Source organism: Psittacula echo, assembly GCF_963264785.1.
Source record: "Psittacula echo genome assembly, chromosome: Z".
NCBI lineage: Eukaryota > Metazoa > Chordata > Aves > Psittaciformes > Psittacidae > Psittacula > Psittacula echo.
Window position 1 is genome coordinate 34,497,793 of NC_137742.1, and position 14,903 is coordinate 34,512,695.

Genomic DNA, 14,903 nt, shown 5'->3' on the forward strand with positions numbered 1-14,903 from the left:
TTAATTTTCTAAATAACTTACCTTTGTCACTTAATTTGGTCTGATCTTGAAAAAGATATTTGAAGATTTTTAGGAGGTTTTTTAAATGTCTGTTAAATGTGAACTTCCCCAGTGTTCTTTGTCTGTTTTCAAGCAAGTCTTTCTTCACACGTAATTATATAAAAAAAAAAAAAAACCACAAAAAAACCCCCACCACAACACAGTTGTTCTGTTTTGAATTCAAGTATTTGTCTCTGACCTTTGCAAAACTTGTAAAATCACAAGGAGATAAGCATGAAAGAAATCATGTGCTATTCAAGTACTTAAAGTCCAGAGAAATGCACTGAAGTAGAAAGGGGATTAATAGAAGAAGGAGGGTGAGGCCAAGCCATACAGTGTTGGTAGAAGAAGGATTAGTAAGCACACTGAACCAGGAGAGAAATTAGCAGTGTTTATTAGGGTTAGACACAGCTGTAGATAGAACAGAATCTCAGCAGAGGAGAGGCACCAGAAAGAGAGAACAGGTACAATACATGAAGTATTGCAGCTTCACTTTCTGGGTGGAACTGCTATTAGAGAAAACATGGGAACACAGAGGGAAACTGCTGAGTAGAGAGCAAGATACAATAGTTAAACACAGAAAAGGAAGGCATGGGGGTGGGGGAAGGCATTGAAAGAAAAGGTTCAAAAAGCTGGTGCCTTAGACAAGTTTTACCTTTTTGTGGTAATGAATTAAATCTGGCTGGTATATATACAAAGTGAGTGAACATTTGGGAAGCACTTAGAAGTCAATGAGCTCTAGATGGTTACTCTCTTTTGTGCAGATCATGAGAGAAGAACATTAGTGTCTGCAGCCAGATTTGTTCGCTTTTCCAGTTAGAGTGTTGAACTGCAGGGTTCTGAGGCATTTCTGGGGGTGGAAGGGGCAGCCTGGAGGTTTGTATTACTTGTTTTTATTCTTCTCTCTCTCCACTCATCCTCTCTCTTCTCAACTCCCCCCCCCCCCCCCCCATCCTCCCTCCCCACCCCTTCTCTCTCTCTTTAGTGCGAGCTGGGTATCCCATCACAGGACTGGGGACATCAGCGTGCGCAGCCAGACAGCTCTCAGGCAGAGCCGGCTCTGCTGGATCTGCTGCCATGCAGCTCCTTGGGCTGCTGCTCCTCTCTCTGCCACCACTGCTTAGCCTGCTCGGCCAAGCTGGAGCTCAGTTCCCTCGCCAGTGTGCTACAGTTGAGTCCCTGCGGAGCGGCATGTGTTGCCCAGACTATTTCCCTGTGTTTGGGCCAGGTACTGACCGGTGTGGTGTGTCTACGGGCCGGGGCCGGTGCGTCCAGGTGACTGTCGACTCACGACCCCATGGTCCACAGTACATCCATGATGGGCGAGATGACCGTGAGCAATGGCCAATACGCTTCTTCAACCAAACCTGCCAGTGCAACGGCAACTTCTCTGGTTACAACTGTGGGTCGTGTCGCCCTGGCTGGACCGGGCCCACCTGTACCCAGCGAATCAATATAGGTAAGACCATCAGAAATATGATATGAAAATTGCCTACTGGCAGCGCTTGCTTCTAATTGCACGTAATGTATTTCTTTTCTTTAAAAAAATAATAATAAAAAAAAATGCCCCTTATATTTATTCAGCAAATGTACATTGCCATAAGGGTCATTTAGGCAGCTGCTAGATGAATTGTTGAAACCTATATTTACTGCCTGATAAAAGGAATACACAAAACCTGTACTGTAGTGCACGACTAGGATCAAGTCCATTAAAGAATAGAACACTTAAGCTGAAAAAATTGTATTCTTTGGAATTATTCAAGAGCAAAACAATGTCTATTGTGTGTATGCACATGTGTGTAAGTGTGTTTGTGAGCATGTCTGGGAATAATACATATCTAGATATCATGTTTAATACCTTGTGACTACTTTAATTCTTTTGATTCAAAATCCCTTTATACATTTCTAAATGATGGGCTTGGCCTTGTAAATTTTTACTTAAATGCTGCTGTCCATGTCACTAAAACCTTAGCTCCTGACTAACAGCTGTTCAGATGAATAAGCACAGGGGCTGGTGGCCATTTCTGAGAGTTTGCCAGTTTTGGTTTAGTCTAGAATATCAGTAAACAGATGTCGAAATTTTTTTGAATGGTTATGAAATTCTTGTGGGACTAGAAAATACTGAATATTTTTGGCAGATTGGAAAAGACAAGCAGGCTTGGGGACAGCTTGTTGTTCTCAAGTCAAAATCATCTGAATGGACAAGATTTCAGTCTTTATTAGTGAAAGTTTGAAGGTGTTATTGAAATCTTGTAAATTCCATAATCCCCCAGATGAGTGATAGGTCCTGTTGACATGAGAAACAACGGACACCTCACACAAATGTACAGTGTCTCTTGCAGAAACAGAAATAAGCACCACCAGTATTTTCAGAAGATAGGAAAACCTCCATGTATGTGAGTGCTTGTTCGAGCAAGGATTAATAAAGGACTGCTTATCTATTCAAAATCTTAACTATAAGATTCCTTAAAAACAACTTATTGAGGGCTGTGGCAAAGACCTTAGGATTTTATTCATCCTTTGAGCTCCAAGAAGCAAACTAGGAAATATGATTCATGAACTGGATTTGCTAAGCCAGGTTGCACCCTCTGATGTGCTGGCCCACTCTCATTAACAATGCTGTTAACTCAGAAAAATAACCAAGAAATAAATGTTAATATATACACAAATTTAGCAAAGTAAATCTGGAGGTAGGCAAAAAGCAGCGTTAGCTGATTTTCTAGGGCATACAAGAGCAGTTTTTACTTTTCTTGCTTATTAAATCCTTTACTACTCAGTCAAATGCAAAGAAAATCAGATTTATCATGCATGACAACATGGATGTCCTGGGTTCAGCTTTTTCTACTTCTTAGTAGCTGGTGCAAGTGCTGTGTTTTCAACTTTAGTTTGAGAACAGTGCTGATAACACACTGGTGGTTTTAGTTGTTGCTAAGTAATGCTTACTTTGATTGATGACTTTTCAGTCTCTTATGCTCTGACAGTGAGGAAGGGCACAAGAAGCCAGAAGGAAACAGAGACAGATCACACGACCCAAACTAGCCAAAGGGATATTCCATACCACAACACATCATGCCCAGTATACAAAATGGGCAGAGTCACCCAGAAGGACCCACTGCTCAGGTCGGGCTGGGTATTGGTCAGCGGGTGCTGAACAATTGTATTGTGCATCACTGGTATTTATTGTTTTCTTTTCCTTTTTCCCCTTTTAGTTTTATATTCTTTTCCCTTGTTATTCCCCTTATCATTATTACTATTGGTGGCAGCAGGAGTAGTTTTGTGTTATACCTTATTTACTGGACTGTTCTTATCTCAACCCTTGGGACTTAAATTCTTTCAATTCTTCTCCCCATCTCTCCAGGTGCAGGGGGAAAGAAGGCAGGGTGGAACTGAACTAATGGCTGCATGATTCTGAGTTAGTGGCTGGGCTTAAACCATGAAAGTCCTAAACAGGGGAAATTAGCTTCTTATTATGCTTTGAGTTTCCACATAGAAATTACTATGTTTGCCCATCCATGGAACTTGACCCAGCTACTCAGACTTCAAAAAAAACCATTGGATTGCTGTTGGCATATCCACATAAAATAGCTGTAAAGTGTAATTTGGTGCCATTGTATCTTCTAAATTCATGACTAACTTAAATAATAGTCGATTTCTTTTATTGTGGTTCAGGCTCATATTTTGAAAAATGAAAAGGTTAAGGTGCCTACGTAAACCAAAATTAGATGAATATTTTTAGTGCTCTGCTTAAAATCAGCAACAAAACCCCTTCAGTGACCAGGGCTAGCCTGTCAGTTCAGTAGTTCTACAAAACAGAAAAACATGTATAAGGATACAGAGTCCCTGGATGAGATTTATGTTTCATAAAAGTACTTCTATAAACTCCAATGAAGTCAAAATATCCCCCACTGAATTAACTTCATATAGTGAAAAGTAATTCAGTTTTTTTCTTCATACTGATTCATGCTGAAAACTTGTTCCTTCTTGTATCAATACAGTCAATCTCTCATTAGGACAACTACAGATATTACAGTATTTTTTGTAATGAACATGAGTGTATGTTGAGGAACAGCTGTGAGTTCTACCTGTGTCTTAGTCTAAACTTCGTCCAAAATCTCCTCAGTCCAGGTGAAAGAGTGGTGGATTGGAAGCAAAGTGATGTGAATTCTGTTCCTCTTGATGATATACTGGTATTTCAACAAGTCAATTTTCTTCCTTGTTTCACTATGTCTGGACAATGATATTTTTAAATGGCTTTGAGATATACTGCTAATAAGGACAAATATATGGCTATTGTTTATAATGTCAGGTAATGACACTAAAGACAGATGTTGTACTGTGTGAAATTCACAACTTATAATTCACTGATGAATCTGCCATTTTTCCTGCAAAGTTTTAAGCATAAACAACATACTGCGCTAAACTGTCATGTAGCAGAGCTTCTGATTATTATGAATTGCCATATAGTATTCTTTTCTTGCAAAGTATTACCACAGGAAACCTTCATGATATTAGATGAAGTTCCAATGACAAAAACTGTCTTTGTTATTTCTCTCACAGGATGGAAAGATAATCTGTAAAAAGCTTCTAAAAGCACTAACCCCACAAGTTTTGGGGGCTCACTTTTATTTCGCTCATCCTTTCTGATAATAAATAACATTTTCTATTTATGCTCAATATTCTCTGAATTGTTTTAATAAAAATGGATGAAAGCTTGAAGAAAAAAGGGACTTACCTGGAATTATTAGAAGCAAAAGTAATTAGTCCTGTGAGATTAGACTTAAATGTTTATTACTTTAGTAACCTGCTTCTTCTATATCCTTACAGTCAGGAGGAATCTTTTGGATCTGAGTGCAGAAGAAAGGAGGCGTTTTGTGAATGCTTTACACCAAGCCAAGGTGACAATCCATCCTGATATTGTTATCGCCACACGAAGACGTGAGGAAATATTTGGACCAGACGGCAACACACCACAGTTCGAGAACATCTCCATTTATAACTACTTTGTGTGGTCTCACTATTATTCTGTCAGGAAGACTTTCCTTGGTGTAGGGCAGCAGAGTTTTGGAGGAGTGGATTTCTCTCATGAGGGACCAGCTTTTGTCACATGGCATAGATACCATTTACTGCAGCTTGAAAGAGACATGCAGGTAAATTTTGTGTTAATGTTAAACCATGTGTTCATGCTATGTTTTGTACAGTTAAAGAAGTTCTCACATTCCAATAGGCAAAAATCATAGCAGTTCTTTCTATGCATTGAAATAATTCTGCTTCAATTTCTCTAACTCTTTTGGTATACTAAACTATGCATTTAAGTTTTAGACTGTCATTGTTACAGAGATGCTAAAATATTTCAGAGTAATGAAAAATGTAAAAGTTACATTAAAATCTCCTGTAAAAATAGATACAATTTCTAGAAATATCCATAGAAGGCATTTTATTGGACCAAGAATTGTTATTGTCAGTGTTATTTTTAATATCAAGGCCCTGCTTTTGACTAAGTTAGGCTAATAAAAGCAGCAGTATTTCTAAAGAAAAGTACTACAGAGATGTCTTGGGGATTCAGAATCACATTTTATTTGTATAATTAGTGTAACTGGTTAGAAAAATCAGTGTTTTGTTATACTCTGTTCCACAAACCAGTGATTCCCTGTCTCCTTTTTCTTGTGGGGACCTATCTATAAAAGGAAAACAGTATTTTATGAACCATCACGCTTCTTAAGAAGAGAGCATTAAGTTTTCAAGGTCAGATTTAAACAGTCTTTGAAGTCGCTTCAAGTGTTTCCACTAGCTTCAATGGCTCTGCCTCAGGCTGAGCCACAAACTCCCTTCAAAAACTCATATTTGACATTAGTGGCATTTAATTATGTGGAAGTCCTGAGGAGTTCTAGATCTCTGCAATATAACATATATTCCTATTTGCATTGGTAAACTTGATCATTAGTTAAGCTACTCTTGCTGACCAACACATCTTGGTATACAAATACTGGAAGCCAGGACACAGAACACAGCCAGGACTCCAGAACTGTTTAACTCCAACCCATACTAGAAACAAACAATGACAATTTGAAGGGCTAGTAGCCCTTTTCCTTATTTTTCCATTTCCTCATTTTTTCCACAGTTGTCTTAGATATTCTGTGTGCTACAAACACTGCTGCTGTTGATGGGCCTTTCGATATGTTGGGAAATGGGGTATCAGTATTAATTGATGTTTCTTACTACTCACAATATGGTTTCATGGAAGAATTACTGTCTTATTAATGATGGAGACCCATAACTCAATGCAGTAGTTTAACTACCTGTTCTTTGGAAAAAAGGCATCAATGTGAAAACCTACCTAAAGCTTTTAAATAGAATTCATAGATTTTCCATAGATTTCCTCTCCTCCACAGAGGCAGGACTCTGACTCTCACTAAGATGTATTTTTAACATCTGTCTAGCAATGAATATTATAGCTGTCTGGGTCACACATATATTAAATGTCATATTTGTGTGGTTTAGAACATGCTTCAGGACCCCACTTTCGGACTGCCCTACTGGAACTTTGCAACAGGACAAAACATCTGTGATATCTGCTCAGACGACTTGATGGGAGCTAGAAGCAATTTTGATGTTTCTCTTATCAGCCAGAACTCAATCTTCTCTCAGTGGCGAGTGATATGTGAAAATGTAGAAGACTATGAAACTTTGGGAACTATATGTAACAGTAAGTATGACTACTGGCAGATATTTGGAAAGAAAATCCTTTTGATCATAAATAACTATAATAATTTACATTGCAATGGCTTTTTTCAGGAAAAAAAAAAGTATTAAAGTGGTTTTGAATATTCTAGATCCAAGTTTCATCAGTCTTCTGAGATAGTACATACTTATCATCTGTCTTTCACTGAGGCTCCAAGCAGTTCAAAATTCAGTCAGGAGCTTGTAGCAGAGGAAGACCTAAATGCTTTGACTTCCCTTTTTATACAGCATCTATTCATCTCCTCTGCCATAAATAATTAAATCTGGCAGTGTCATTTCTTAACTGAAGCCTGAGTTTTCTTCTGACAACTCTGACAACTCTATTTATCACTTTCATGGAATTCTACTCCTAAAAAGAGAACTAATGAATCCCCATGTTAACTATGTGGAGCATATTTTCAATGTGAAGAATACTGAATCCTAAAATGTTTACTTCAGCTGCAACTAAAAAATTGCAGCAAGACTATTGTATATTCATCACCTGCAAGCCACAACTCAGCATCTTCATGGAAATAGGGGGGGGAAATATGGAAAACACCACAATATTTGGTTAGTTACCTAAAGAATTAGCTGTAGTCCTTTCTTCAGCTACTCTCTCAAGACATCCTTAAAACTTTTTTTCTGAGTCTCATCAAGAAATCACATTGAAAAACTATAGAAAAATTTCCCAGAGCACTTACAGAACCACAGATTTCAGTGAGAGGCTTACCAATGTTTTGGGTTTTTTTAATTCTTAGTGCAAAGGACCCAGCACGTAGGACCCCATGAAGATTCAGATTCTTTGCCTGACATGAGGAACTGACCTATTCATACATAATAAACACCATTTTGGGGGGGCGGATTTTCTATTTCTTCTTCCTGGTTCCGTCATTAGAAGGATGCATTCTGCAGCCTACAGTTTAGCACCAGTAGTTTCCTCTCTCTTCTCTCCATCCCAGGCACTGAGGGTGGTCCCATTCGAAGAAATCCTGCTGGAAATGTTGCACGGCCTATGGTACAGCGTCTCCCAGAGCCTGAGGATGTTGCTCAGTGTTTGGAAGTTGGTGTATTTGACACTCCTCCTTTCTATTCTAATTCAACAGACAGTTTCCGTAACACAGTAGAAGGTAAACATAGCAAATAAAAGGACCTAGAACATAGCAAATAAAAGGAACTAGAACAATGATAAAGAAACCAAGGAAGTAGGCTTGCCATTTTTCTTGTTGGAAGTATGGGTTTGGAAACAGTCTACTGGATAGTAAGAACACATTGTTCTTAAAATTGAGTATTAGCTTAGTATTAAGTGGAAATAACCTCTGGGTAACTTAGTTCATAACTTACGTCAGTTCTTTAAATGCATAAAAGCCTGAATAGTCTGTCATTGGTGTACTATGTAGCTGAGATCAGGTCCTTACAACCCAATAATAAGTTGTCATTGCTGAAAACAGACAGCCTTTGTCTGCAGATTGATGCAGATGCATCCTTAAATGAGGCAAAGAAGTGCTCAGAGCAGTTACCCTTGTATCTCCAGCTCTTTTGAAGAGGCATAACTCCTAAAATGGGGAGGATCTGCTCCACTTTCTTTTTCTTGGAGAACAAAAAACAAGAGTCTGAACCAACCATTTAAGTATCATAATCAAAGAATCACAGAATGGTTTGTGTTGGAACGGACATTAAAGATCATCTGATTCCAGCACCCCTGCCATGGGCAGGGACACCTTCCACTTGACCAGGTTGCTCAAAGCCACATCCACACTTCAGGGATTTCTCCTGTTTTCAAGTTTGGCCAAAGCTTGAAAACAGGAAACGTTTTAACAGCACTTCAGATTCTGACATCAGACATGAGGGTTGAGACTTGCTGGGTACTAACAGAGTTACATAGGGTATCTTCACTGAAAAAAGAAAGTTTATGAAGCTATCTGAGATGTGTTCACAGTAAGCATGGAAACGATGTATGGAAATATAACAGCTGCCTCATTCGAAAACATTTAGAAAACACATGCAACTATTTCAATTATGTTGAAAGATATGTAGGTCCCAAATATATACCTTTATTTTCATGCTATGTTTTATATGGGGTTTTGGCCATTTTTCAATTAGAACCCAGCAGCCTCGCACTCCACATTCTCAGCATTCTCTTGGAAAGGCTATTGAAGTCTAAAAATTATGCATGCTAGGGACATTTCTCAAATTCCAGTACATAGAGAACTTGTTAGCCATTTATGTTAAGCAAAGCAACAAAACAACATAGCATTTCAGAGGGAAAAGGGTCCAGATGGTCTGCAAGTCTTCACTGGGATTTTTTGTGTTCTTTGTTTGCATATTCAGGTTACAGCGATCCTTCAGGGAAATATGACCCAGCAGTTCGAAGTCTTCACAACTTGGCTCACCTATTTTTGAATGGGACAGGAGGACAGACACATTTATCACCAAATGATCCTATTTTTGTCCTCCTGCACACGTTTACAGATGCTGTGTTTGATGAGTGGCTGAGAAGATATTCTGCAGGTAAGATGCTGTCATGGACAGAGATGGTATGGGTGGTTGTCGGTCTCGGTAGACACATGAGCTCAGCTGCTTCTTGTGGGACAGAAAGATGCCCCTAAGATTAGGAGAGAGGACTGGAATTTTAACTAGTTAGTATAGTTAACAAAGACAGTAACAACAAGCAAGTTCCCTTCCTCACCCCACTGACACACATTTTCAAATCACTGTCTCTGAAGACACTTGGCCAGAAATACCAAGTACAATTCAAGAAATCGGAATGTGCAGATATATCATCTCCATAGAGCAAAGACAGCATAACCATGGAAGGTGCAATTACTTCATGGACATTCCGTTATTGTAAATAATGGAAAATGGAGTAAATACCTATGTTTTTGCCAAGCAAGATCAGATATCATGCACACCCCAAGAATTAATTTTGACAACTTTTGTTATTTACTGCCAGCATTCCATAACCATTTCCATATCCTTTCAAATGATGTTTACTGTTTCTGCTCTTACTTCTTTAACTCCAAAAAGAAGAGTGAAAAAGAATAAGAGATGAAGTGGAGGAGAGGGAAGGAGGAAGGAAAGACAGAACCACAAAATCACACAGCATCACAGAATGGTTGAGGCTGGAAGGGACCACTGGAGGTTATCTAATCCAACCTCCCTGCTCTGGCAGGGTCACCTGGAGGACATTGCTCAGGATTGTGTCCAGATGGCTCTTGAATATCTCCAGTGTAGGAGACTTCATAATCTCTTTGGGAAACCTATTCCAGTGCTCGGACACCCCCACAGTAAAGAAGCTCTTCCTCATGTTCAGGTGGAACTTCTGGTGGTTTAGTTTATGCCCATTGCCGCTTGCCCTATTGCCTGGCACCACCAAGACAACTCTGGCCTCATCCTCTTGACACCCTCTCTTCAGATATTCACATATATTTATCTGATTTCCTCTGAGCTTCTCTTCTCTAGGCTGAACAGGCCCACCTCCATCAGCCTCTCCTCATTTGAGAGATACTCCAGACCCTTAATCATTCTAGTAGCCTTTCTCTGGACTTGCTCCAGGAACTCCATGTCTCTCTTGTGCTGGGGAGCCCAGAGCTGGACACAGTACTTCAGGTGAGGTCTCACCAGAGCTGAGTAGAGAGGGAGGATTGTCTCCCTTGAGCTGCTGGCAATGCTCATCCCGATGCAGCCCAGGATACCACTGGCCTTCTTGGCTAAAATAACACATGGCTGGCTCATCAACTTGTTGCCCACCAGGTCACTCTCCACAGAGCTACTTTCCAGTGGGTCAGCTCCAGCCTGCACTGTTGCATGGGGTTTCTCCTCTCCCTGTGCAGGACCCTGCACTTTTCTCCAGTTTCAAAAGGTTCCTCTCTGCTCATCTCTCCAGCCTGCCCAGACCCTTCTGAAAGACAGCACAGCACTCTAGGCTACCAGCAACTACTCTTGGTTTCATATCATCAATAAACTTGCTGAGGAGGCACTCTATCCAAGTCACTGATGAGTAAGTTAAAGAATACTGGACCCATTATTGACCCTTGGGTGACACCAGTAGTTACAGATCTCAAACTAGACTCTGTACCAATGACCACAACTCCCTGAGACCAGCCATTCAGCCAGTTTGCAATCCACCCCACCATCAGCCTCTTTGCAATCACCTCATCCAGCTTACCTATGAGGATGTCATGGAAGACAGTGTAAAAAGCCTTGCTTGAAGTCCAGGCAGACAATATTTACAGCTCTTCCCCTCATCAATCCAGCCAGTTGTCCCATATTAGAAGGCAAGCAGGTTGGTTAAGCATGATTTCCCTTTAGTTAATCCATGCTGACTACTCTTGATCACCTCCTTATCTTCCACATGCTTAGAGATGGCCTTCAGGATGAGCTGTTCCATCACCTTTCCAGGAATTGAGGAGAGGCTGGCTGGCATGTAGTTCCCAGAGTCCTACTTCTTGCCCTTGTTGAAGACTGGGCTGACATTTGCTTTCTTCCAGTCCTCAGGCACCTCTCCTAATTGCCATGCCCTTTCAAAGATGATCTGCACATTCTGATAACATCCCTATATTAATCCCAAGTGCCTGCCCCTGTTTTCACCTCCTGTATATCTCCTGCTTGTATGTGAGTTTTGACAGGAGTTCCTTGTTCATCCATCGGGTCTCCCCTTTTTTTAATTTCTTTCACATGGGTATGCACTGTTCTGGAGCCTCTGGCTAGAGGAAGTGGCCTTTGAACTAGCTCTCCTGGACCTTTCTTCCCTGCAGGGACCGTTCCCATGGGATTCTTCCAAGAAGGTCCTCAAAGAGACCAAATTTAGCTCTTCTGAAAGCCAGGGTTGTGATTTTATTTATTGCCCCACTTTCTGCTTGCATGATAATGAACTGCACAATCTCATGGTCACAGAAGGAAGGAACTCCAAAGTTAAAAAAAAAAAAAAAAAAGGGGAGATTGGCATCAGTGAACTGGGGAGAGAATTCTGTGTAAACCTAATGTCTATGAATTAGCTTGCACAAAGCAGCTGTATTCCTTTTAGGACAATCCAGACCTCTTCCTTCTACAGAAGACAGCTTCTGTTGCACAACTGAGACTTCTTTGTACAGCTTCCACGACCTGCCTCATGTATTTTTCCCATGTCAGAGAGCAATTTTATCATAACATTGCAAAAAAATTCCAGCGGAGTTCATATCAGCTGCCCTCCTGAACTGCATGAAAGAGCTCTTCAGATTGGCAAAAAATCTCTTCAGATTGTAGCAAAAAAGTTTTCCAATATATGCATATTTCTCCTTTTCCATGCTGAAGAAAAGACCAATAAAGGCACAAAGTTTTACAATTTACTGGTGGTTTCTGTTGAAAACCAGGGTTATCATTAGTGATCTTGCTTTTGGACAAAGCAGAGCCATTCACTCTGGATCTGTCACACTGGAAAACCAATCCTTCTGGATTAACTTCAGTTAGGAACAAAAGAAAAAAAATAAAAATAAAATTGAGGTACTCAAAACCCTGGCTCACTTTTCGAAAAATAATGAAGTAGAGCAAATTATTTTGATTTTATTTACCAAAATGCGATTTGACTTTCATTTTAGATATCTCAACTTATCCACTGGAGAATGCCCCTATTGGACATAACCGACAGTACAACATGGTGCCTTTCTGGCCTCCAGTTACCAATAATGAAATGTTCGTCACTGCACCGGAAAACCTGGGATACAGCTATGAAGTTGAGTGGCCAGGTAAACTGTCCAACCTAGATGCTTCTTTTTTTCTCAACACTTCTTTCTCCCTTGAAGTTTATGCATCATATTAACAAAGTTGTTTCAAATTTCACAAATAATACTTGACGCCTTTGTAAAGGTTTATTTCTCTTTACTTTCCTTTCTTTACAAATCAGTATGTTTGGGATTTAGTACAGATATATAGCTACTGATTACAGATTGTTCCTAAATGAAGCGCCCACTATCCACTTCAGTTTTTGGAGAAGTTCTCATTCGGATCTAAACCTTGTGGAAGGTCCTTATTCCTATAACTTATGCCTCCATTAAATTACTACAGAGAATGCAAATCCCTCATAAACCATATATCAGAAGAAATATCCAGGACTGTTTTTAAACTCTAACACAAGAGACTGAAATTTTCCCATATTTTGGACAAAAATATTATCAACCAAAATTTTAACTAGTTCTACTTCACAACTCATGAAATAATGACAGATATAGAGCTTTGGTCTCCTTGGTCTGATGTTTATACGTATACTTCACATTTACTTTTAATAACTTCGTTTTTGCTTTGCTTCCTGTAGGTCGGGCTCTCCGTGTCACAGAGATGATAACTATTGCAATAGTGACTGCACTGGTTCTTGTTGCAATTATCTTCGCTGCTGCTGTGTGTATCATACGTGTCAAGAAAAATAAGGATGAGCTGCATCAGCCTCTTCTTACTGACCAGTATCAGCACTACTCAGATGATTACGATGGTATACCGACACCAAGCCAGTCTGTTGTTTGAAGCACTTTTCTGCATCTGACCGAAACTGTTTATTTTGCTGTATTTCATATATAGTGGTCATCCATTTGCTTTAAAATAAAGAGCATAAACTGCCTGCTGTCTTGACATGTTTGCTTCAGACTTCACATCCTCTTATCCTCTTTCATCACACCTAGGAATGAATAAGTCACTTTTGTAATACTAATTCTGTGTTGGTTTTAATAGAATTCCACTAGTTTTTTAGGGCTGCAAGCCTTTTTCATGTATATTTCTGCAAAATCTGGTAAAATTTAGTTAACTTGGTTACAGCCAATGTCATCTGACCTAGCCATTACACCCAGGTACTTTTGTGAAATGGTCAAGTCCAAAATGGGACAGAAGCAGAGTCCAAAATACGAGTAAACACCTTGCCTAGGTGAGTGGAAATGTGTTTCAAAATAGCCAGCATGCCAGGTAGGGAGCTACAAAGGAATTCTGAAAGCAAAGCGAGTTCGGAATCAAACTTTATTCACAGAATGTAGTTTTGATCTTATTGTTGCTTTTAGGTAGATCTGTGAAAAGAGATTCACCACTGAGAAGACACTCCAGCATTTGGATGCTTTAGCTGTATGTTCGAACACAGCTGTCTGAAGGGGACATTCATCTGAAAGGACAGCTGGGAGCAGCCTTCTTTTTATTTTGATTTTTCACTCTCTTGCTCTCTTCCTCTCTTCTACTGTCCCTGTGTCAAGGCATTCTCCTCAGCAATGAGAGACCTTGCTTCAATTCTCTACCATGGGAATTTAAACCCATACCTCTTGTACTTTGAGAGAAGGCCCTACATATTATGTTGTAGAATAGACTTGGAAAAATAGTCATATGCAACTGCTGTTGTATTTATTCAGCATAAGCCAGTAGGAGAGTAACAAACTGACATTTACCTTTTTACAGCCTGAGGTAGGGCTTGAGCAATTTGGTTTCAAGACTCACCTCTTCTCTCTCATTATAATCGGGTACCAATATATCATCTCTCTGTCTTCCTATGATGGCTTATTGAATCTAATTTAGCAGTTATTAGCTGACATACAGAGACATTCCTGAGTTCAGACTACTGAATCACATATCATGTACTGAACCCTCTAATTGTCAGACTATAAGGTCAAGATGTTGCTTGTCTCTCTTTCTGCCTAGCCCTAGCTTCAACAGACATGGCAAGTAATCTGGTTTCACAGAATCATAGAATAGTTAAGGTTAGAAAGGACCTTAAGATCATCTAGTTCCAACCTCTCTGCCATGGGCAGGGACACCACACAATAAACCATATCTGTCCAACCTGGCCTTGAACACTGCCAGGGATGGAGCATTCACAACTTCCCTGGGCAACCCATTCCAGTGCCTCACCACCCTCCCAGTAAAGAATTTCTTCCTTAGATCCAATCTAAACTTCCCCTGTTTAAGTTTGAACCCGTTACCCCTTGTCCTATCACTACAGTCACTGATGAATAGTCCATCCCCAGCATCCTTGTAGGCCCCCTTCAGATACTGGAAGGCTGCTAGGAGGTCTCCACGCAGCCTTCTCTTCTCCAGGCTCAACAGCCCCAACTTTCTCAGCCTGTCTTCATACGGGAGGTGCTCCAGTCCCCTGATCATCCTCGTGGCCCTCCTCTGGACTTGTTCCAACAGTTCCATGTCCTTTT

At 40.1% G+C, this 14,903-nt stretch overlaps 1 protein-coding gene across 1 annotated transcript; it reads left to right on the forward strand.

The window, feature by feature from the left end:
• Positions 1 to 1,116: 1,116 nt before the first annotated feature.
• Positions 1,117 to 13,248, forward strand: TYRP1 (tyrosinase related protein 1; the record flags this gene model as incomplete). The annotated part of the gene is made up of 7 exons (XM_080638057.1): positions 1,117 to 1,498; positions 4,864 to 5,186; positions 6,538 to 6,742; positions 7,716 to 7,883; positions 9,085 to 9,264; positions 12,330 to 12,476; positions 13,043 to 13,248. 7 exons carry the CDS (start codon positions 1,117 to 1,119, stop codon positions 13,246 to 13,248), a joined length of 1,611 nt encoding a protein of 536 aa, XP_080494183.1.
• Positions 13,249 to 14,903: the final 1,655 nt, after the last annotated feature.